The 24581-nt window shown below is 39.3% G+C and overlaps 1 protein-coding gene across 7 annotated transcripts in view; it reads left to right on the forward strand.

Moving 5' to 3' along the window:
• ZDHHC20 (zinc finger DHHC-type palmitoyltransferase 20) overlaps nt 1–24581 on the forward strand; it is a 51694-nt gene that overhangs the window by 22408 nt on the left and 4705 nt on the right. For 3 of the 7 annotated variants that reach the window (XM_040544005.1, XM_040544007.1, XM_040544008.1), the window contains 8 exons: nt 7459–7553; nt 10856–10976; nt 12274–12343; nt 13492–13524; nt 14349–14469; nt 20921–21053; nt 22620–22746; nt 23976–24065. In XM_040544005.1, the coding sequence (XP_040399939.1) occupies nt 7459–7553; nt 10856–10976; nt 12274–12343; nt 13492–13524; nt 14349–14469; nt 20921–21053; nt 22620–22746; nt 23976–24065 (790 nt within the window). Of the gene's footprint in view, nt 1–2665; nt 2795–3544; nt 3572–7458; nt 7554–10855; nt 10977–12273; nt 12344–13491; nt 13525–14348; nt 14470–20920; nt 21054–22619; nt 22747–23975; nt 24066–24581 lie in introns of those variants that run through there. The other 4 variants (XM_040544012.1, XM_040544010.1, XM_040544011.1 and 1 more) reach the window with 4 other exon arrangements.

Raw genomic sequence — 24581 nt, forward strand, 5'->3', positions numbered from 1 at the left:
GGGATGTGAAGGTTGGGGGCAGCTTGGGATGCAGCGACTACGAGATGGTGGAGTTCAAGATGGAACTTGGTGGAAGAAGTAAGGCTAAAAGCAGGATTGCTACCCTGGACTTTTGAAGAGCCAACTTTGAACTCTTCCGGGACCTGCTTGGAAGTATCTCCTGGGCTAGGTTGCTAGAAGGCAAGAGTGCTTGTGAGAGCTGGGCTACATTTAAACAGCACTTCTTCCAAGCTCAGGATCGGTGCATCCCTAAGAGTAGGAAATTGGGGAAGGGGGGCAGGAAACCTGCGTGGATGAGCAAGGAGCTAATCGATAAGATCAAAAGGAAGAGGAAGGTCTGTGAAATGTGGAAAAAGGGCCTGTCCTCTTGGGAAGAGTATAGAAGTGTTGTCAGGGCCTGCAGGGATGCGATGAGGAAGGCTAAAGCCCACCTAGAGATGAGGCTTGCAAAAGAGATAAAAAAAAAAAAACCCTTTCTTATTAACTTTTAAGTATGTAAACAGTAAAAGGAAGACTAGGGATAATGTAGGTCCCTTGCTGAACGAGGGGGGTGTCCTGGTAACGAGAGATGCCGAGAAGGCGGAGATACTGAATGCTTTCTTTGCTTCAGTCTTTGCTTTAAGGACTCCCCCCCAGGACTCCTCGACCCTGGTGGGGGGAGAAAGGGGCTGGGAAATGGAGGGCTCTCCCGTGGTTGACCCGAGGGTAGCTGGGGAGCGCCTGAGTGGGCTCAACACACACAAATCCATGGTTCCCGATGGGATGCATCCACATGTGCTAAGGGAGTTGGCAGAGGTGATCGCCGAACCGCTCTCTATCATCTTTGAAAGGTCCTGCAGAACAGGAGAGGTGCCTGAAGATTGGAGGATAGCCAATGTCACTCCAGTCTTCAAGAAGGGCAAGAAGGAGGATCTGGGAAACTACAGGCCAGTCAGTCTCACCTCTGTCCCTGGAAAGGTGTTGGAACAGCTTGTTCTGGATGTCATCTCCAAGCAATTGGAAGAGAAGAATGTTATGAGGAGTAGTCAGCATGGATTTACCAAGGGGAAGTCGTGCTCGACCAACCTCGTTGCCTTCTATGGTGACATCACCAGCTGGGTAGATGGGGGCAGATCAGTCAATGTCATCTACCTTGACTTTAGCAAGGCTTTCGATACTGTCTCCCATGACATCTGGATAGCAAAGCTGAGAAAGTGTGGGATAGAGGAGTGGACAGTTAGGTGGGTTGAGAAATGGCTGACCGGCCGAGCTCAGAGGGTGGTGATCGGTGGCGCAGAGTCCAGCTGGAGACCTGTGACTAGCGGCGTTCCCCAGGGGTCGGTGCTGGGTCCGGTTTTGTTCAACATCTTCATCGACGACCTTGATGAGGGAATAGTGCCTGCCCTCAGCAAGTACGCCGATGACACGAAGCTGGGAGGAGTGGCTGACACGCCAGAAGGTTGTGCCGCCATTCAGCGAGACCTGGACCAGCTGGAGAGATGGGCAGGAATAAACCAAATCAGGTTTAATAAGAGCAAGTGTAGAGTACTGCACCTGGGAAGGAACAACCGGATGTATCAGTACAGACCTGCTGGAGAGGAGCTCTGAGGAGAAGGACCTGGGGGTCCTGGCGGACGACAGGTTGACCGTGAGCCAGCAGTGTGCCCTCGCGGCCAAGAGGGCCAATGGGATCCTGGCGTGCATTAAAAGGAGTGTGGCCAGCAGGTCAAGGGAGGTGATCCTCCCCCTCTACTCCACCCTGGTCAGGCCTCACCTGGAGTACTGTGTCCAGTTCTGGGCTCCCCGGTACAAAAAAGACAGGGAACTCCTGGAAAGAGTCCAGCGGAGGGCCACAAAGATGCTACGGGGCCTGGAGCATCTTCCCTATGAGGAAAGGCTGTGAGACCTGGGTCTGTTCAGCCTGGAGAAGAGAAGACTGAGAGGGGATTTTATCGAAGTGTACAAATACCTGAGGTGTGGGAGATGGAGGGATTTGGCCAACCTCTTCTCAGTGGTTTGTGGGGACAGGACAAGGGGCAATGGCCACAAGATAGAGCACAGGAAGTTCCACACCAGGATGCGAAAGAACTTCTTCACGGTGAGGGTGACAGAGCACTGGAACAGGCTGCCCAGGGAGGTTGTGGAGTCTCCCTCTCTGGAGATATTCAAGGCCCGTCTGGACGCCTACCTGGGCAACCTGCTTTAAGGAGCCTGCTTCGGCAGGGGGGTTGGACCCAATGATCTTTCGATGTCCCTTCCAACCCCTTCAAATCTGTGATTCTGTGAAATTTGGCTCAGTTTAGTTTTGTACTTAGTTTTTTGTTTGGATTATGTCCCTGTTCTAGACAGAAACACAGGAGGAGGCTGTGCAAGTATGCACATCTAATACGCGCTAACTAATGTGAAATTTGCTTTTCTTTAGGGTTAACCTCCTTTAGCTTGAAGCTAGAGGCTTCTGTGGACAGACAGGCTGCTGAGCATGTATTTTAAGGAGAGAGGAAAAAAATCAAAATCTGAACAAAAAGGGCTCATCTGTACATCGAGGTATCACCTCAGTACGTCTCTGCGTGCTATAAGGAGGCACGGTTGTGTAATAGGGTTGCAGACCCCTTTGCTATAGATATCTACAGCTAAGTGAGGCACATGCTACCTGTGTGACCAAAGTAGCTCTGTGGAACGAAGCCTGTAACGCATACTGAAGCCCTGCGGATTTAGTTCTCCAATGTGCATCGGGGAAAAGCTCCTTTGAGCTGACATGCAGACTGGTGACTGGACAAACGTCAGTGCTGAGAGAGAGGAGACGATGTGGAGTGAGGTGAATGGCAGTAGGCAGGGCACGCCCTGTTGACCTTTTGCTCGTGTTGATGGCCAGAAACTTAAATTTGCTGTATCGGGTGAAGAGCCAGGAAAAGATCCTTTCGTCACTGAATTTCAGGAATTCAGTGTCTAGGGAAGAGACTCGGCAAGGAGAGTGGTATGAACAAAGTGACCCGGCAAGTACAGCTGCTCTCTGATCAGTGTCTTGCCTAACTGAAGAATGAACTCCAAAGGTTTCAGAGAAGCCTGAGAGCAAGAGGATGTACCGGTCAGAGCGCATGCAAGATAGATTTGAGCAAAAGAATTTGGTGTTGGGATAAAAAGAAATGAAGGTGCAGAAGAGGAGGAAGTGGGGAGATTTCAACTGTCTCAAGAATTTGGGTCGGGGGGTGGGGAAATAAAACAGGTTGGCCTGGATGTTGATGTGCTCCAGAAAATGTGCTGGGTGCATATCTGAAGGGCAACATGTATAAATTATGATCTAACTAATGGCTGTGGAAAGGAGTGTGCTCCTCCTCTGCTGGTTAGAGCAGAGAACTGGACCTATTCAGCCCTTCCACTGACTCACCAAGTCTCAGGGGCTGGCAGGAGGAATACTTAGTCCTGTTTTACCCAGAGTTGGGCAGGGAGGCTTTATTAACACCTGATACATGATTTGGAACAAGTCAGCTATCTTGTGTCTCACTTTTAACCACATTTTTGATTCAATACAGATTTACTTACCATATATCTTTTTTTTCTCTTCCAGTTACTATTTCTTCAACTGCAGAAAAAGGTAACATATAATAATTATTTATTAATGTAAATAGTTTTGTTGCACTCAAGTCTTAAGGGACATAGAATTTAAATGTATTTCTTTATATGTAAGCTCTCTGTAGTAAGTAGATCATTGCGAAGAAACAAGTTAAATATTGTGAGGTTGAGTCTGCTGAGCTCATAGTACCACTTGGGATGAAGACAAGACCCGTGAGTAAAGTAACTATGATTTAGGTTTGCAAATATTTTTAAATGGGTACCATCTGAGAACAGAAGAGGGAGAAGAGGGAAGGAACTGCAGCAGTCCATTTTCTGTTTCATCCTGAAGGAACGATGAATATTTATCTTACTATCCTCCTTGCAACCTCTGCCCAGCAAGATTTTTGGAAGAGGAAGGATTGTTGTACTCTTTGCTGTTTTCCAAACAGCTTACCAGATTCCTCAGAGCCCCATTCCTCAGGACTGCTTAGAACTGTGCAAAAAACACAGCCGTTTCAAAGGTGACTGCACGTTATAATTTTAAATTTCCAGGTTAAGCGGTTAAGGCCTTGTTTTTACAAACTTTCCTTAAGCCTTATTACTGTGTTTGGCAAGTATACGTCACAGTGGGTAGTATTTATAGAGATTCAAACTCACCAGAGAAATTCCAGCATGCTTGCTGCTTTTAATTGTGAACAAAAACTAGGCTAGAGGATCATTCAATTTCAGAAGTTCAAAATGCTGTTTTTTTTGTAAGACTTTAGGCTTTCTTCCCCGTAGAACCCCAAACTCTAGGGATATTTGGAAGTTCATTTCAGCTTAAGTGGGAGCGTAAGAGTGGTTATCATGATTTTATGCTAAGCATAGATTGGCAGTTTCATCATCCACTGAAGGCTGTGTTCAGGGTGTGAGACCGCTGGTAAGAGGCTTTCATCTCTGAAATATTTTTGCAAAAGAGCACAGAACTTGGAGGTAACCCACCGTTTTATTTCCTGGTGGGGAGCATCCAGGAGAAAACTGTAAAAAGAAGGAAACTTGATAGAGTCTGTTCTCTTTCATCTTTTAAAGAGGTGAAAGAGTGGGAAAACCTCCAAAGTAAACCGTAAGCTGTTCAAGACGGAAGCTGTGTCTTAGCCTGGGTTTTCACATCGCAATGCACAGCTGGGCTTCATGAAGACATCCCAAAATTGTGCAGGTTGCTGCTGTGCTTTTACTGTCTGGTTTTACTAGAAGTAAAGTTTTGCTTTCTAGTTTCTTTCAGAAAGGCAAGATTCATGTCTGTGTTAAAGAAGCCTGGCAGAGCAGTGATGGTGGTGTAGTGTAGCCGTATCTTTGTCTTTAATTCAAATGCAGTGCCTGCCTGATCGAAGCAGGCTTTCTTAAATCTACCAGAGAAGACAAATGCTTGATTAATTAATGAGAACAGTATCTTTGAAAGCTGCCTGTTAGGCTTTTTTCTCTTGCACACATTTTGCACTTCCAGTTCTATGGCATGTCACAGGCACCCTGCATGCACGTATTTCTTTACAGTGGAGGCTGATCTTAAAATGAAATGTTGTTTTTTCATTTGAAATAAAAGTTCCAAGTTTCATAAAGTTCTTACAAACTAACTTCCCATAGCCAGGAAATACCACCTGGAGAGTCAAATGGCCAAAGCACTAGTAAATGTTGCAATGTAAATAAATAATACGTATACCAGCAAATATATTTTACACCATTTTTCATTGTGCTCTGTTCAAATCCTTTTACTGCAGGTTTTTAATTACAACCCGTAATTCAATTGCTGATGATTCCTTCATCCCTTTAAGGCTGTTTCTGTGTCTTTGTATTTTCATATTCTTGCATAGATTTTTATCCATTAGGATAGTAGAACAGTCAGCTCTCAATCTCTCCACAATATAATTTAGTTCTGTTGAGTATTATTAGCTCTGTAATCCTACTCTGTCCTTAAAGTGGTGTTAAGAATGATGCAGGAAAAATTGTGAGGGGTGAATCTGAGGAAGGCTTAGCATGCTTCAGGAGGATGTTAAGAGCGTATCTTATGACATCGTCCTCCCGAGGGCATAACTTAGGGTCTAATGTGCACCAGTGCCTTTAAAGCGAAGTCACTTCGCTTGGTCACAGCATGGCACCAGGAATCCTGGACGCCCTAGCTTAGCTGGGACTTCATCACAACTCAAAAATAGCAGATATTGGGGTTTGAGGTATTTGATGTTTTTTTCATGTCTTCGAATTACAAGAAAATAACTGACTAGGAATGAAGCCAGCTTATATTTATATTTGAAACCGCTGTGAGATGCTCTAGGGAGTAGTGTCCAGAGTGGTACTGGTACCCATAAAGGGATTGGATTCTGGGGGTGAGTTTTATGGACAGAATTTAACTGTTTACTGTGCAACTGAGTTTTGCCATGCCCTTCCCTCCACTATATCTTGTTTTCTCTTTCCTCCTATTCTACTCCTCTCACCCTTTTCTCCCCCAAAGCTTTGATTTGTTCAGCTGTTTCCACTAAGATTTTAGGTCTTTCTGCTTTTTTGCAGATTTCTCACTTTTTAATTGCCTAACCGTGTTATGTTTGAATGTATATAGTATGTTTTTAATAGAACACAGTTTCTAATTATATAGCGCCTAGCATAGTGAAACACAGGTTCTTTCCTATCAGAAATAGGATTCAAGTGACAATTTTAGGATGGTTTTAGAAAAAGGCTTTGCTTCTTGCTTCCACAGTTGAAAATTTGCCAGATCTATGAAGTTGGAGGAGTCAGAGGCAAAGAGAAAAAGCAGAATTCTCTGAAGGAAGCTTAAGTTTGATTTGTTTGTGTGGTTGGTTGGTTTTGTTCTTTTCACTGTAGTGAACAGTAAAAATCCTGAAAGATGATAAATTAAGACTATGCCTGCTGTGACTCTGTACCTGTTGTTTGTTGGTTTTTTTTGAACTGCTGAAAGTTCCTTAAGTGTAGGGTCTGTTCTGCAATCCATGAAGTATGTAATATGGCTTCTTAAAGAACTCTGTATCTGCATAGGACAGTAGGTCAGGTTTCCTTCTTATTGCAACTAAAGAAATGAAGATAATGTAAATATTTGGCATGACATTTTCTAAGACTTGCTGATCTGGCGTGACCGATCCTTTTCCTCTTTACAAATGGTAAAAGAAACCATTAGAGGAAACAAGATTGGAAGAAGCTTCCTTGGTCATAAGGTCTGAGCCTTTGGTATTTAAGGCAACTATATCACACACATCCATTCATAGATTGATGGGACTCCATACCACTTGTTATTGCCATGGTGGCTGTAGTAGCAGGACTCTTCCAAGTTATGTTCCTCTGAAGATTTGAAATAAGATTTCCAAACAGTTTTAACTCATAGCAAAGTCTCATCTTGGAGTTTAGTCCTCTCTCTTCTTGGTTTGGGGTTTTTACTCCTATTGAAAACCAGTACATTCTACAATGGCACAGTACTATGCTGTTTCTATTAGAAGTACATCTCTTGATGCATACTAAAAAATTAAATTGATCTCTGTAGGCCAGTTATCACATAATCTAGAGTAGAATTGTAGCATCTTTATCTAAACAGGTTAATCACTTGCATGCCTTAGGTGAAACTGTATTCACTTCTGGTTTTTTGTGTTTTTTTTTTCCCTTCAAAATCTGCTGTAGAATCTTACATAAAAACATATTATTTCCTTGATGAATAGCAACTATGACATTTAGTGATTTGTTGGTGGTGTTATGGAGGCTTTTTGTGTTCTTTTTTTTTTTTTTTTTCCAAGTGGGCACTGCCAGAGTGCTAAATTTACCCAGGCAAAAGGTTTAATATAACTTATCAGCTGATTCATAATGTCATAGTGTAGCCCTCATCAAAAATCAGGGGTTTTATCTCTTGCTCTCTTCAGCTATATTCACCAAATTTTTATTTGTATTTTATTGCAGTTGTGTACCTTGTGGTTTTTCATCTGTCATTTGTCATGTTTGTATGGTCGTATTGGAAGACAATTTTCACATCTCCTGCATCCCCCTCCAATGAGGTAAATCTGACGTTAGAAAAATGTCAATGCTTTTTTATAAATAGATGAACTGTTTTCAGTGATGAAACTTGTTTGCAGTAATGCATGATTCACCTTTCCCTTCTCATTATCTAAAATAGAACAGCTTGACAGCATATCATGAATGCAAATCATCAGATTACTCCTAAAATACTGCATGCTTTGTATAATGGCATTTCCTTATATTAAATGTGTTTAATTCATCTCAAGCTTGACAGTCATGTGTATGTGCAAAAGTAGTAAGACAAAAAAGTAAATTTGGGAATACAGTGCTTTGCTAGGATGTAGTTTGTTTGACTTCTGACATTTTTTTAAAATCGATACCTCCAATGACTGCATTTTTGTATTTTTTAGATAGTTTTGACCTTCAAGTAGGAAAACGTAGTAATAAGCCTGAAATGAATTACCTTGTTTTCTACTTTCCCTCAGGCACGTATATGTAGGGATGAGATGGTAGCACCAAATTTAAAATACTTCCCTTGGTTTTAAAAAGCTTTTAAACTGGATAAACTGTTTAAGTCTTTGTTTGCACTGTGGGAGTTGCATTTTTATTCTATTTTTGGCAAGACTGACTTTCATTGCTAATGTCAGTTTTAAACATTTTTGTAAAGAGTTAAAACTATGCTTCTATGGAAAAGCAAACACTGCTCTGTAGTGCATAATTATGTCTTAGATATTCTGCAGCTTTCTAAGATACAAAATGAAAAAAGCTAAAGACTATTCTGCATTTTAGTTAAGTGAAAAGAGTAGTACTGAATAGTTAAGCCTACAAATGCAGAGGAGAAAAAAGTCAAGGACATTTCATCCTGAAATGTCTTCAAGGTGGTATGATTTGTCTTTATGTGGGATGGTTCTGTAGGCAAATGATAATGTTAAGCAGGTTAGCTGGTTACGATGTGGTTGCAACTGTAGTTTTTGTAAGGTGTGTGAACTTGGGCTGCTCCTATAGCAGTCTAATAACTTTCACTGTCTGCTTGGGTTCTTCAGTAGTAGAAAACAATTTCTGACAGTACTTACCCTGTAGTTGCAGTAATGTTGTAGCAAGGTTTTGATATTCGTTGACTGAAAGGGATGGTTTCAGCATATGGCACATAAGGAATGTTTCCTATATTAAGTGTGGGTATAGATCAGATCAATACAATTATTTCATAGGGAAAAAAAGCAACTCAGGGAACACTCTTTTTTTCTCTCTCTGGGAAAGTCCCTTCTGTTCATGTATCAGTGAGTAATTTTTGCAGGTTTTTTTTATTTAAAACCAGACTTCAGAATCTCCTCATTGTATGAAAGTGTAAATGTATATATTTTTAGTCATTGAAGTTAGCCATTCTTGCAAAACAAATATCATCCTGTGATCACACTATTGAACTAAAAAAAGATCCTGCAGCTGCTGTTGTTCTAGTGTAATCCCTGTACGTTTGTCATAAGAAAGAACAATCAACGTTATTAGATCCAGAAAGAGGAAGGAAACGAAGGGACTCTTTCTGTTTTCGGTAAGAACTAGTGGAACCTGATTGGAAATTCTGTTAGCTGTGTGGTAATAGACAACTTTTGATGTCTTTCAACATACATATCCTGCCATTGTCTAGCAAATCTGTGGTTTCATGTCCCTTTTAATTTCTGAAATTAGAACAGAAATAATTACTTCAGAAAACCAAAATCCTTATTCATTTTTTTTTTTTAGGGTTTATTATTATGCTACTTGGAAAAAATCAAGAGGTTTTAAATTTTGTGTTTTGGTTCCCTTCCTGTACATCAATGACTTGCCATAGAAGTGTCATCTAGAAGTAGCATTTCGTAAATGCGACCTCTGCTTGATTGCAGGTCATGGAGACAGCCATTTTCTACCCTAGCAGACTCTTAAAGAAAAAAGGCAATAGGGAGTAAGGCATGATGCTTCAGATCTGTCTTAAGTTTTTGACGTGAGCATCTCCAGTTTTCATATTTCAGTAAATACCTAGGCTTTTAGCTTAGAGACAGATTTAAAAAAAAAAAAAAAAAAGAGGTCAAGCTCTTGATGATGACTAAAGTATTAAACTTCATTTTCATTCTTTGCATAGATTGATACTAATTTCTGATTATTTAAAAGGAAACAATGCTTCATGTTTCACCCTTTAATGATGGGTAGGCTCAATAACTGGAATGCTACCATATGTAACAGGTGACAATTAGATTCTGTGGGATATGGGGCAATTTATTTGCATTCTAGATTGGGAAATAACACTGAGAAATTACAGCAACGTCTTACTGCTTCCTCCTTTTCTGTAAGTCGAGTCTTCACTGTTGCTTGCCAACCGACTCAAATCCAAAAGTGGAAAAAGTACACGATGAGATGAAAATCCATGTGAACTAGTCATATACATATTCTTGGTAGGAAAATATGTTCATGTTAAGCCACACTAAGCCAATTTTTGTTCCAGCTGCACACACAGCATTTTCCACTCACTGCTATGAATACTTTGTCTATGTGTGCTCATAAAAAGGGTTCTTGTAGTCCTTGTGGGAAGCTCAGAGTTTAAAAGTGCTTCAGAATAGAAAATACCAGAGGAAATTGTGAGTTCAGCCCCCACTCCATAGGGACTCGTCAGCACACTGGGTTTTGTGGGGCTTAATGGTAAAGCTGTAATTTCAGTGGATACCAAAGTTTTTTGCAAGTGAGTAGAAGCTCTCCAGGTTATACTGGTAAAGCTTTACATTTTAGTAAGGCTTCAACAGGAATGGTCCTCATACTACACCAAGGTTTCTAACTCTGAAACTGTACAAGCTTTGTTGAAGTTGCTTCCAATACAGGTTAGGGATTTTGAAACCAGTGCTGACTACTCCCAAGTAAAAAGTCCATTTAAACTCTCTCAAATTCTGTGAGGAAGCAATGAAAAGTTCCTTGTCGCCACCCCCAACTCCACACACACCCTCTTCACTATTTTCTCTGGCTTATGCCCCTCTCTAAGTCAAAGTGGGATAAAAGAACTTTAGTCTCCTGTCACTTACATTTACTCTCATCAAGAGTTAAGTTCCACCTTCTTAAAACTCCCCTGAGCTTCTGGCTTCCTTTGTGTTGAAGGGAAAATGAAGCAGATAATGGAACATAGACAAAGGTGATTCTCTTTAAAATATGCTCAGGACCATCATGTAGTTTTGAGGGTCTCCTGTAGCATTCAGGGGGAAGGAGGAGGTCAGGGGTCACCCAGAGACAGGATTAAGATACATAAGGTCTTCTCCTTGGAACTTGAGTAGGACACAAAGTAATAATTGTTCTTATCCCTTCATTCTGTCTTTTTCCTTCCCAGTTCTGCTTGTCAAAAGCTGATAAAGAACAATATGAGAAGGAAGAGAGACCAGAATCCCAGCAGGAGATTCTGAGAAGAGCTGCTAAAGACTTGCCTATCTATACGACAACAGCATCACGAGGTGAGATACAAAGATAATTTTGTGATTCTGAAGCTGCTTAGTTTAATTTGGTGAGATTCATTTGATGTTAATGAATAATCTATTAAGCATGTACTGCAAAGGCCATGACCTTGTGGTGTGTTTTGTTTTGTTTTGTTTTCCCACCACGAAAAACTCGAGTCCTTTGTCTGGGGATCTCTACATACAGCCAGTACGTGGAATAACTTTTTCAAAAAAAAAAAAAAAATTCCTCTTCTTGTGAGCAAACAGATGACATTTATCTCTACTTCTGGCTACAAAAAATAACCACTGAAAAGAAATACATCTGGAAATAGATGAAAATTAAACTTTACACTTAATTTTACAATCATTTATATCCCCCTTTAAACTACTTTTTCTGAGCTATATCAATTCTGTGGGAGCAGAAACTTCATAGTTAAAGCTAGAATTTAAGAAGGATCAAATGTTATTTCACTCCCATCTATAATTCAGTACAGAGCTTTAATATGTATAAACATTTTTATTCCAAGTTATATATGAATGATCTGTGAAACTGTTGTCTTATACATATGTATGTATTTTTTAAATATACCTGTTTCTCTTTCTTGAAACTAGGAATGTTGTATTTTTCTCCAAAAATATAAAATATTTAGGATAGTAGTCACCAAAGTCGACTGTGTCTTTTCAAACAAAGTCTATGGATACCTGGCTTTTTTTGAATACAAACCTCCCTCTGAGGGAATCCCAGTCCCTGGAGTGGTCTGGGAAGCTCTTGCCAGCTCTTAGCAGTTCTGCTCAGCTGTAGGTGTTGGCTTTCTTCCTCCTTTCAAACTGACTGTACTGGTGTCTTGTTTCCATTGAGAAGAGCTTGAAGTCTTATTTAAAAATAACTTGGAAAAATGAGGAAGAGCTAATTTGCTGAACAGTCTGCTAGATCTCTGTTTGCTGAAGAGGATAGAGAAGGCTAATGTTGAAAGTTGGCTTACTGAAAGATTGTAGTTTCACAATGGGATGCCTAGGTACTCTCTCCAGAGGTGAAAGAAAACAAAAGATAGGTCCTTGCCAGAGGGTGAAGGACGGGAAAACTGAGGGGGTAATGAGTAAATGGAAATGGACTCCATATAGCAGTAATTGACAAGGGTTTTAAATACTTTTATGTGTTTCTTTAAAAAACTCAAACATATATATTGTATGAGTAGGTCTGTGAAAACAGGTGTGATTGGGAGGGAGCTGTCTAAGATTCAGTTTGTATTAAGAGGGAAAGTCTTTGTAAAATTCACCGAGTTCTTACAACTTGACCCTTGCCCCTTGAATGCAGCCATCAGATACTGTGATCGATGCCAGCTAATCAAACCTGACCGCTGCCACCACTGTTCTGCGTGTGACATGTAAGTTACTGCATCTGAAATGATGGATTTTCTCTTTCCTTCTATTATCACTTCAGTGTGTTCATTTCATCGGTGTGTCAACCCCTGCATAACAGCAGATTTTACAATTTGTTCCCTTCTCAGACCCTTCATACCATGATTTCAAGAAAGCAAAGTTCCTCCCATTAGTGCATTATTATTGTTGCAGCCCTGTAGACCAAAATGGCAGAACTTGCTAGGAAACCTGCAATATGCTTACAGCTTTATAAAGCAGTGCTTATGTAAAAATAAATAAATTGGCGTTGAAAGCAAAGAAAGGCAAGTCTGAGATACCAGCATGTGGTTATTATAGAGCTCTTCTATTTTATCTTGCTTCTGCAGCTTTGAAACAGATGTGTGCTACTAATACTGCTTTATCTCAAAGAGTGACAGTGGAATTGCATGTCTTTGCTGTTTAAAAGACACCACTGTTGTTCCCTAACCTCGTTCTGAGTCATCAGAAAAGTCTGTAATGGTGCTGAAGCTGTGAGTGAGACTTTGTATGTCTGAGCTTGAGGAAATCTACTTAACTAAAGAACCTAATGCGTATCTTTTGGCTAAAATCAAATTTATTAGCAAATGAATGTCTGTCTGAAATGTCTAGCATCCGACTTTATACAAAAACTGGATGAAAATGGCCTATGAACTATTCAACTTACCCACTGTGCTGTTTTTTCCCCTCAATTACCATAAACAAACGAGAGAGGAACAGACAAAATAGTAGCAAAAATAGCCCTAAGGTATACTTAGTTGAAATGAATGACCCGCTGACATACCTTATCCACACAGCTGTGAAGGGTCCTTTGGATTTGTTTTCTTTCATTGCACACGTAAGACTAGCATGGCTTAATGAACTATAAATAACATGGTTTAAGTGTTGCTTAGTAATGCTCCCCATGTTAATTTAAGAGGCTCTCTTCATAACTCTCTTGTATCTCACTTAGTCCTTTTGGTTGAAAGGATGGCTGCTGTAATGTGGAGACATAGCATGAATGAGAAGAACTGCAAAAAGTTTCAGTGAGGAAATTACAATTTAAAAAAAAAACTTTAGAAGGTAAAAGCATACGTCTTAGAAAGCAAATACACTTTTTGCTTTAACTTGCTGGAAATAACCTCTGCTCTTTTTTCAGATGTGTACTAAAAATGGACCACCATTGTCCATGGTAAGTTTATTTAAAAAAAAAAAAAAAGGCAGTCTTGTAATGATTAATTAGCTCCTTCATCCTGCTTCAGAAAATGAAACTTTGAAGTAAAATTTGATTTTCACAGAATTTCTTGAGTCTTTATTACGTGAAAATAAATTTTGTTCCTAATGTGTGTTGCAACTTAGCATTGCAGGCCCAGCAGCCCAAACCATACAGTTTTTCCTTATACAGAGAAACCATGGAGTTAACAAGACCTATGAGAAATCGCATTTCTTTTAGTTCAGTGGTGTTATCAACAGAAGAGGCGATAACCACTACATTGTGAAAATCAGTTCTTGGTTCTAGATGATGCATAACATCCCCTCAGATGGTTGCTCTTCTGCAGTTTGTGTTCACTGGTAGTCAGTAAAAATATTATCTGCTGTTGTTACAAAGATACTGCTATCAGTAGTTGACTTGAAAGTGTTTTTATAACAAAAGCAACATCCACTGAAATTGATGGAGAGATTTGTGTTATCTTCTGCAATCGCTGTCATTAGTTCCTAGTATGCGAGATGCTTCCTACAGAGACTGTTTGCATCTAATGCTTTGACAGCTCATGCCTTGTCCTGTAGAAATTCTTGGGAGGGAGCAAAATTTGTGGGAGGGGCCCAGCTAACTTGGCCTTCATTCAAAATGATGGCTTAAAATGCTTCTGAAACACTAGTGCCAAACTGTTTTGGACATACCACTGACATCATACACATTATGCTCTGCAAAAACAGCTGAGTGTACTGTTTTTTTTTTTATTATTATTATTTTGGTATATCATAGTAACCTCTTTCTCTTTCCCCTCCTTCTAGGGTGAATAATTGTGTGGGATTTTCTAACTACAAATTCTTCCTCCTGTTTTTAATGTATTCCTTACTGTACTGTCTGTTTGTTGCTGCTACAGTCTTGCAGTACTTCATAAAGTTCTGGACAGTAAGTTCTAAGGCTTTTTTGTGTTTGTTTGTTTAATCTTGCATGTGTTTATTGAAGGCTGCCTCAGCATGTTGTCACTCACCATTTACTCTGTTCCATAGTTCATTACCATTAACAGCATCGATCGAAGTGACTGAATCAGGAGAACCTTCCGAATATTAATTAAATTTATTGCACTGCCTAGGATGAATAACTGGGGGAAGAAGTTCCGATGAGGACACTGCGGTTTCTCTGCTCCATCAAAATCAAATGTCACAGCTCAGGTTTCTTTGAGGGTATTGGTTATAGATACGTAGATATAGAAAAACCCGGTTTTATCAAACAATTATGTGTGTGTATGTACGTGTATGCATGTGTGTATGTTTATATGTATACACACACACATACATCGAAATACCAACAGATGTGAAATACAATAATCTTGTGTCTTTGTGGTTACTCTGCTATCGGATAAGGCAGGTGAATTTTTGGGGAACTCACCAGTCTCTGTTTTGGAGTCCTTACGTAGGCATGTCTGAACTTCATACTAGTGGGTTTTATTGATCTGATATGGGTAGATATGGTGTTAATGATATCCGTGTTCCTTGTAACCATTGTCAGTAATAATAGATAAAATAATAGATACACATACATGCACCTTACTAGATTTAGTAGAATATATGTGAAAGGTAAACATCCTTGCATGTCAGCGTTATTGTTCCTATCAGTTTTGTTGCAGTTATGTTACAGGCTGAATAGAGCATCTTCTGATGTTGTTTCCTTTCATCTCTGAAACCTTGTACTGTGCCTTCCAGTCTCTTGAGACAGAAGAGCTAGCATCAGAATTCTCTTAATCAGATTCCATTAACTAACATGGGAAAAAAATCGCTGTTAAGTGGAAGGCTTTCCATCACATGTTTATAAATAAACGACAGCACGTGTTTCTTAGATGCTACTTGCTGTTGCTGTAGCTGTGAAGAGCAGTAATTATCTATAGCAAAAGAAAGACTCTTTACTGGAGAAAAGTGCCAACACAAGCTTGATCATGTATTCAGAACAGCTGTACTTTGAGACAGATGTCATTAGACAGGTAAGATAAATGGTGCAAACACATTTGTTTGTGTTCATCTGAGCCTATGGGTCTGATCTGCCAAAGTACTATGTTTCTCTTAGTCTCTCAGCTCTGTGTAGCAACCCATCACTGAAGAGCAGTGTGTGGGAATTGAGCTTTTGGTATTGTGTGAGATGAAAGTCACAGGTGTATTTATCACTCAGAGCTGTGGCTTAACAGGTGTTGCAAATGAAATGATCTGATTCTGCTGTTCAGTCTTGCTTGACTGTAAATAGTTAAATTTTTAATTTGTGAATGTGTCACTTCTAAACATCTGCCTGGCTGCTTTCCAGTGTTTTGTATGCAATTTCCAATGAAACTGTAGATGCGCTCTTACATATTTACCAGTCAGTGCTTGAGCAAGGAAAATGAATTTGCTTTGTCACCTCACTTCATAACTGTTACTGCAATGAAAGTCAGTAGGACATCTGTCCACAATGAACATTTAATACCAACATTTGCAGCAAGCCTATTCCAAAGCCCATTGGACATGATACTGAAGTGGACTCTTCAGCAGAGGAAGTGAACTTAAGAGGGATATATTTTTAATGCTTTAGATGCTTAAAATGTTTTATGCAGGAATGGGCTACTTCTGAAATGTGACAACAGGAAATGTAGTTGTGTGCTTGCATTTGTTGCTTTTATTTTCCTGTTACTTCCAAGACAAAATTTGATGATACCATGATCTTATAATTAGAATAGATCTCTGACTGATTTTATTCACACTAAAACACTCGTTCCACAAGCTAATATTCCTATGATTTTATAATAGCTTGATTAAAGTGGAATACCAGAAAGAATTGGTGGCACCATCATCGTGTGGACTTGCGAAATTTAATACGGCTCTAGTATGTAAGCATTTAGGTGGGTCCTGATGACTACAGAATAGTCCTGGAAACTTCTCTCTACATCTGTAGATCAGGGTGGCCTACAGATATGTCCTGCGTGTAGATTGCTTCACTATGTTGCTAATGCTCAGCAGTGTTTGCTACAGCATCAGACAGATAACTGTTAGGGCTCTCTAGATTTGTGTTTTTTTTTTTTCCTTTATAGCTTGACTGTGAGAAATGTTATAGTTTCCTTTTCAGAAGGTAGCATTTCTTTTTTGCTTCCTTATAAATGTTTTCAGAGAAAGCGTATATAGCCATTGCCAGGTAGAAGATGAAATACTTGGAATGTAACCTTCAGAAGTTGGAGTAATGAGATTTTAAAGGTGTGCATGCTACCTACACAAATTTCAGCAGTCCGTTGTTTTGAACTGTTGATGGAATTTGTTTACAGATGCAACATGCACATGCAGATACTAGCAAATATTGTGAGACGTGCACTTCTTCTGATTGGAAAAAAAAATCTGTCACACCTGCAAGACTTGCATAGCATCTTTCATGCTCTGTGCAGAAGTACTGACAAAAGGTTTTAATACTGTTCATGCTGTGATGGAACAGCCGTGCTGGCTCTAAGTGTTTACCACAGGCTTACACTCTGCTGTGGGAGTTTAAATCTGGTTTGTATAGATCAAGGGAATATGAGTGACACTTTGTTATACTCGTAACTCCTTTTCCTATACTCATAAAATTCTTATTCTAATACCTAGGAAGTTGTTAAAGATAAGCAGATAAATCCACTGCTTAACAAAATGCATTTGACACAGGCACCAGTCCTGGCTGAACGCCCAGTTCTTGATGCCTTGTTTACATAGTGCATGGTAGCACTTCCCAGTGTATGTTTGTATCCACTCTCGTTTTTGTTGTGCTCCCTCCCACCTTGAAACCTGCTTATTTCCCAGCTGTTTTCAGTGTCTTTCAGTGTCCTCCAAATTATTTTGGCAATCCTGAGTATGGTTAATTTAAGGATACAGTATGTGTTCCGGGACAGATGGTACATACTTCTGAAAAACTCCACTTCTATTTAAAATAAAAAAAAAAAAAAAAAGTAATTCCAGGTCCTCTGTTAGAACGGAGTCCTCCTGTCTGTACACATAGGGATGTATACTAGATGTTTGAGTTTCTTCTAGATTTAAGATGAGTAACAAGCTGAACTGTGACCGTATTTTTTTCTTATATTTTAAGTGACCTGATACGTGCTCAAATGACTCTGTGCTTGTTGTGTTCAGGAGGTTGTGAAGGACCCTTCAGAATAGTGACTGCCGTCAGGCTATTATGTGTGCTAAGTAGACCAAATTTTATTATGCATATCATTTCCCTTTGTAAGCTCTGAAGTTCTCCCACCTACAAGTCCCTTCTGTGCTGCTGCTAAATGTACAGATTTTAAATAACTAATGACTGAAGTTTCACTCTTTTCACATGCTGTGGCATGTGGATTGCTGCTAGAACACAGCTGTGATTAAGTCTATGATAAGCGCTCAAAGCCTGCACCCTTCTTTCCGGGAAAGAATTAGCCTTTTTTGAAAGATGCTTGAGTTCTGCAACTGTCATTCAAGAACTTAGAGCCAGTGGCTCCAGCTGTGTAATCAGAAGAGGAAAATGTTCCCAGGGGATCAGGCAAATTAATGATGTATGATTTAAAAAAAAAAAAAAATCCTTCTCCAGGTTATAGACCTACTGTTCTAGGGAGATGCAACTGAAAGAAAGTTGTATTTTCTGGCCCAAACACAAAGACTAAGTTGTCACTGCTCTTCTGAGCTTCAAAATTAACTGGCCTGAGAATTGTCCATAGAGAACTACTTCATTTAAGTAAGTAGTTCCAGAAGAGTCCTATAAGTTATACTTTGTAGTGCTTAGTAGTATTTAAGGATCTAGTTGCATATAGTCTCTCTCTCTCTATGATTGTGTAGTGAAATGCCTGAACCTGGAAGCTCTGGTTATTTTTTTGTTTTTGTGTAAATTGCAAACTGTGACAGTGAAGCATTGGCAAGCATGACTGCTTGGGTGTATGTATGCCATCAAAAAGTTACAAAAATTAATCTGGTAACCATGTTTTCCAGGAAAACCACAATATGCTCAGAGGTAGGAAGAGGCATCACAGTTTTAACACAAAGCTTAGAAGCAAGCAGCAGTTAGAGTATGTCTTTTGCTAGCCTTCATTTCAGGGGATCGCAAAATATTTCACATCCCCATTCACAGCAGTGAGGAGAGGGGCTGTAGCACAAATTGTCTAAGCAAAACTAGAGCCAATAAATAAATAAATAAAGGCAATAGATAAAGAAACTGGATGTAGATGGCAGTTCAAACAGCTGGACTCTGCTATCATTTGCTTACTCTCGCATGATCAGAAGGTAGCCAGCATTTTTGAAATTGCTGTTAATATATGCCAGACTCCAGGGTAAAAGCTTGGGCTCTCTCTAGGCTTACTGAAAAGCCATACGTCTTACGTAGGACAGATTTGTGAAGTGCTAGCATCTTAGCTAAGGTGGTTAATAACATTCTTTAAAATTTGGAATTTGAAGTCTAACTTGAACTAAGCTTTCTTGTTTCTTTCTTTCTTTTCTTAAGTACTGGTTGAATTTCAGGCGTTAGACTGAAAATATCTCACACACAATTCTCAGTATTGAAGGACATTGGGAAGAAAAAAGACAGTACTGATGTGTTACATTTTGTTGTTGATGGTTTTTGGTGTGTTTTTTTTTTTTTTAAACAAAGTCGTGGAAGGAATGGTATCTTATTTTTTGTGCTTTTGACTGAAGCTATGTCTAATGGTAATAGTTATGTTCTAAAGTCAGATTATTTTATTTATTTATAAACCATTGCTTTATGGTTTATTCTTATTCTCTGGAGTATTGTTAGCTTTACAGAGTTGTATGAATGGTGTCATCATAGGCAGTGTCACCATAAACCTTACTCGTGGAGGAAACTAGTGAAGAACGCACCCAGTGCAGTCACGCTGCTCAGGACAAGGAAACCACTTGAAAGTGATCCAGCCCCAATCTGAACAGCAGTACTTCAGAAGAAAATCACATGCCTTGGGAGATAGTCATGTGCTCTGGTGTACTCTGTCCTCCATTCTCTTGGAGAACGGGGGCTAAGGCTGCTGATGGGCGTTGGAACTTGGCACATCCAAGAGCACGTGTGCACACCAACCATTTCTTTCTTAACAAAGCTCGTGCTGTTTTCAAACATTTGGTCTTAACATAATATTAGTGTTTAATAAATTCTTTGTTTGTGCAAAGCTTTGCCGCAGGAAAGCTGCAGAGAATTGTCCAAAGGTAAAATTCAATATTGATGTAATTACTTAAAAAATGTTCCTACTATAGTTTTTCTAATCCAATCCTTCGTAGTAGCTATTTACACCAAACTATGGTGTAAATAGTTTGAAAGGGAGAAAATTTGTAATCTCTTTTGCTTATGACTATAGGCAGTGTATGTGGATGTAGATATACCTGTATGCACTTGATCTTAATCGAAATGTCTTCTAGATAAACTAAAAAAAAATAAGCCTCAGATAAGTGTGTATGCTGAATGAGCTAATGGAAAAAGTAATGGCAATAATGCTAACTAAACTGCTGAATAAAAATAGCATCTCTGCTTTCATAGTGCTGCTAAAGGTCAGCTGCTTAAAAGTACTGCAATTCTGAGGATATAGAACTAGAATAGTATTGTTACAAATCCTATTGGCCTCTTGAAAGCGCAAGCCTAAATATGGTTGAGGCTGGGGGTGGAATTGACTATCGCCTGTGGGTGGGAGGTTATTTTTTGGTGGTTGGACTGAAATTGTTGTTTTTTATGTAGATATTCTGGTGAGTAACTTCTGGCTTGTCAGAGATGGCAAATTTGTTCTGCTAGGTACATGCTGGTTGTTTCCTAAACCTGAGAGATTATCAAAAATTGAAGATCAGTCCCAGGAAACTGATTTTGTCTAGGAGTTGTTCAGCCTTGGAAACATGATATAACTAAGCCACTTCCCATTCATGTTCCTTATGCCTATTCAGAAGTATTATTTCAGTATTTCAGTATTATTAAGTTGCCAGGAGAGGGTTTGGAAGTTTTCCTTGTATCTTCTTCTCTTGAAGAAAAGCAATTTTTGATGTGTTTTCAGTGTTTCTTTGGCTGTGGCTGCACAGTGAATGTTTTTTAGTACAGTTTTTTTTTTTTTTACTTGCCCCTTGCTGTGCGTTTAAAAACTAACCTGGTTATATACAGTGCTAGCAGACAGATGAACACGTGCACTCATGTAACTAAAGTCAGGTGGAGGGGGTACCCATCATACCTTCGAATGCTGTTATATAAACACTGGTTTAACATGACATGGAAGGAAGGCCCTGCTTGTGCTGCTTTTCGTTATGAAAAATGGGGTGAAATACGTATATCAGAATGGGCGTAGCAGAAAATGTTTGGTGATAATACTGCATTAACTGCTAAAGAAGTGTTAACATGTTAATCTCGTTCTTTCTTTCTTTCTCCCCAGAATGAATTGCGAGATACCCATGCAAAATTCCACGTACTATTCCTTTTCTTTGTGGCAGCCATGTTCTTCATCAGCATATTGTCGCTCTTCAGCTACCACTGCTGGCTAGTTGGCAAAAACAGATCAACAATAGGTCAGTTAATTGGAGTACAGAACTGTTCCTTGTCCCGAAAAACAAGTTGCTGATAATGGGAGGATAAACTTTCATGTTTAATGGGATTTTAAAATTCTGTGCAGCAAGAAGAACTTTTGGTGAAAGCAAAAAAGGTCAAACCTTGTCTTGCGTTTCCTAGTGTAATGGATACTCTGCTGGAGCCAAGTGTGGAGATTCATGATGAATGTCATTTTTTTGGTTTTATTTGTATTTTGAGACTAATGAGGCACATTTTTGTTGTGGTTTTTATATAGTGTTAAGTAACGTAACAGAATTGCTACTTACCAGTTACCCTGTTGTTACAATACTTCGAGTAGCTGGGTGGCCCCACCTGAGGTGAGGGCTGTCCTGTGTATGATTATAATACATTTTGCTCCAGATCTGAAAGAATATTCTTACATCCTGTGAGATAAAGTGGACCTTGGTACTAGGAAGTGACTTGTAAAAGCACTGCAAGAAAAATGGAAACACTGATGCACGTTTCCTAAGTAATAAAAGAGTACGGCTTGCAGGTAATTTCTATGCCTAAACGTTCTAAATGTCATTGATGAGTGTAGGGAAGTTACTTGCATTAGTTTAAGTATCTAAGTTCCTGCTAAAGCATTTTTAAAGGTTTGTTTTTTTTTTTTCAGGGATGTAGTAGATAGTGCCACAACTAAAGTCAAAATCTTTTACCTTTCGTTGGAAGTTAAATTTCTGTCCCCAAAAATAAATGAGTTAATTGAAAGAGATACTACTTTCTGCTTGTTAGAATTTTTCAATAGAAGAAAAAGAATTTTTTGGTTGCCTGACAGGATGGTTAAGTCATTTTTCCTTCTGTGTATCTACAAGCTAAGGAATTTTCACGGGATCTCTTTTAGCTTTGAAAGAAATGTTAACGTGTTCCTTGCCCAAAAGTCATTGTAGGTCATTGACAGCACAATCAATATTTACTTTCTGGTTCATGATTGTGAAAAGACAAGGTGTTGGTATGGACAGAGGAATGAGTCCTCTTGGTTCTTGGCTAAGTGTGTAACCTGTCTGACTAGGTAAATAGTAGGTCAGTCAAGTTTAGGTGGTTTGCTGTATCTCATGGTGTGCCTGTTTCTCTAATGTAATAGATCTCATCTTTCTCTGATACCGTGGTATGCTCTTAGTTTGACTTCAGCCCTGGACAGAGTGGAAAAAACCTGTTCTGTATGAGTTTAGGTACAGTAATGCCCAATGGTAAATTGCTTATTTATGCAGAAGTCATCGTCTGCCCAAAGATGTGCAGAGGCCAAAGAGAGCATGCGGTATCTTCAGCATGCTGATGGTACTTTGCTTTGCCTCAGACCTTAAGTTAAATGTAAAGAGAGAAAGATGACTGTTCTTATGTGAACTTTAACACTTAGATTTTTTTAATGTTTTTTATTACTTAAGGTGGCAATCATTTTTTCCCCCATAATACACATCAAGATGGTCTTAGCTTGCCTGAGACTGTGTTCACAGTGGAGAAGTTTGAGACTGTTTGTTTTCCCTGACTGCTTGTTGCTTTAAAGTAAGTTGCATGTTTTTCTTTTACAGAAACATTCCGTGCACCCACATTTCGAAATGGCCCTGATAAAAACGGCTTTTCTCTTGGATGTGGCAAAAATCTAAGGGAGGTTTTTGGAGATGAAAAGAAGTATTGGCTGCTCCCTGTTTTTACCAGGTATTTGATCTGACTTGAAATAATTGGGGAATAAATTGATTACTTAATTTTTACCTTGCTTCCTCTTTTCTAAGAAAAGTGAAGCACAATTGAAAAGCCAATTTGGAAATCTTGTGTGATTGGTGTGAAGAAAATCTGGAGGAGAAAACTGAGAAGACTCTGCACAGGATTTTCATTCAGAGATGAGAGCCTCATTTACAAGGGCCTTCTAAATACAGAAGTTTGGAAAGTTTTGAGAATTGTATTTCAAAAATTCTACACCTTTTGATTGTTAGTATTAGTGCCTGGTTATAAAGCAGAAATCAACAGCACAGGGGAGACACACATGCTCTTTGAATTTCAGCTGCACTGAAACAACATCAGTTTAAAAACACCCCCTCTTATCCCCAACAAACTTGACAGCTTTTCTTGTGCTGTACATGACATATTCATTGTTAAAAGCCTTCAGAAAAAGTGAATGTAAATAAGCAGCAGTGGAAAAAAACGTTGATATGTTGGAAAATAGCAGTTTTAAAACTTCATCTGAACCAGTGTTAGGAAGTTGCAGATGAATGTCTGAGAAGCTCGATAAAGTAAGACTGAGCTGTTGCTCACTCCCACCACTCCAGAAAATCAGCAGAACAAAGTAGGTGCCATGTTTCAGCACTGCTTTTGGAGGCTTGTGTATCAGCTTAAAATGTGGGTGAAGCTTTTTGCCAAACTGAGGTCTGGTAGCAAACAGCAGGGGTAATAACAAGATCTAAAGTTGCCTCAGCCGTTTGCTCAACTGATATGACTTTTCACATAATTATAAAAGGGTGCAAGGTATATTACAGGTGGGTATTTTCCCAACACGTTCTGTCTTGACTGAATTTGCTTTAAAAGAATGCTTAGTTAATCTTACAGTGATGGGAGGAAGAAAAAAGTATGACCACCAGGATATTGTTTGTGCTTCTGGGATTATAAATACTGGATAGTCTGATTACCTGTGCCCAGTGGTTTGGGAGAAGACCAGGGCTACATTGTACAGAAACACAATGTTGTTTCTGAAACACCTAGGCAAGTGCTGTGCTCAGCAGCCCACACTGAGTGGTAGGGTGGGAATTGTTTGAGCTCCAAAGCTTAATTAACTGGTCATGGGGTTTAGTGGTAGGAATGCCTTGCTCAAGTCTGCAGTTCAACACTGCACCCAGTAATTGATTCCAGCCTGTCAACTGCAAACAGTGATTTGAATCTTTTTTCTGGTTTAGTTTGGGCGATGGGTGTAGTTTTCCAACTCGTTTGGTGATTATGGATCCAGAGCAACTAACTGTCTCAAGCCAAAATGAACCTGCCAAAAGGTAACTATTGCACTTAAGCTGTACTGTGCCATAATTCATCTGTTAAAAAAAAAAATGTTTCAAAATTATTTTTTGTTTTAATTGTTTAAACTTGTTGTTGGGTTCAAAGTGAATTCGTAAGTCTTCAAAGAAGGATAGTATGAATCAAAACTAATAAATGTGATGCTGCTTGGTACAGAAGGGCTATTTCTTGTTTTAGACTTCTAAGAGGATGCGGCTCTAAGGAAACAGAACAGTACTGAAAGTAAAAGACCTTACAGGCTCTTTTAACAAGAAGAAAAAAAGTCCTAGGGAAGAATGAATAATGGTCCATGGAAAAAATACTTAAGATATTTTTTCAAATGAAAGAAAGGGTAAATATTACTTGCATTTCACTTCCTCCAGCATGCCTAAGCAAGGGATGCTGAGTCATAGTTTGCATGAGGTAAATAACGTGGCTATTGCTGGCTTTGAGCAGTGGAGTTCTTCTAGGTTGTTACATTTTAAACCTCCAAATTTGCATGGTTTGTATTTTTA

Source organism: Cygnus olor, chromosome 1 (assembly GCF_009769625.2).
Source record: "Cygnus olor isolate bCygOlo1 chromosome 1, bCygOlo1.pri.v2, whole genome shotgun sequence".
NCBI classification, from domain to species: Eukaryota; Metazoa; Chordata; class Aves; order Anseriformes; family Anatidae; genus Cygnus; species Cygnus olor.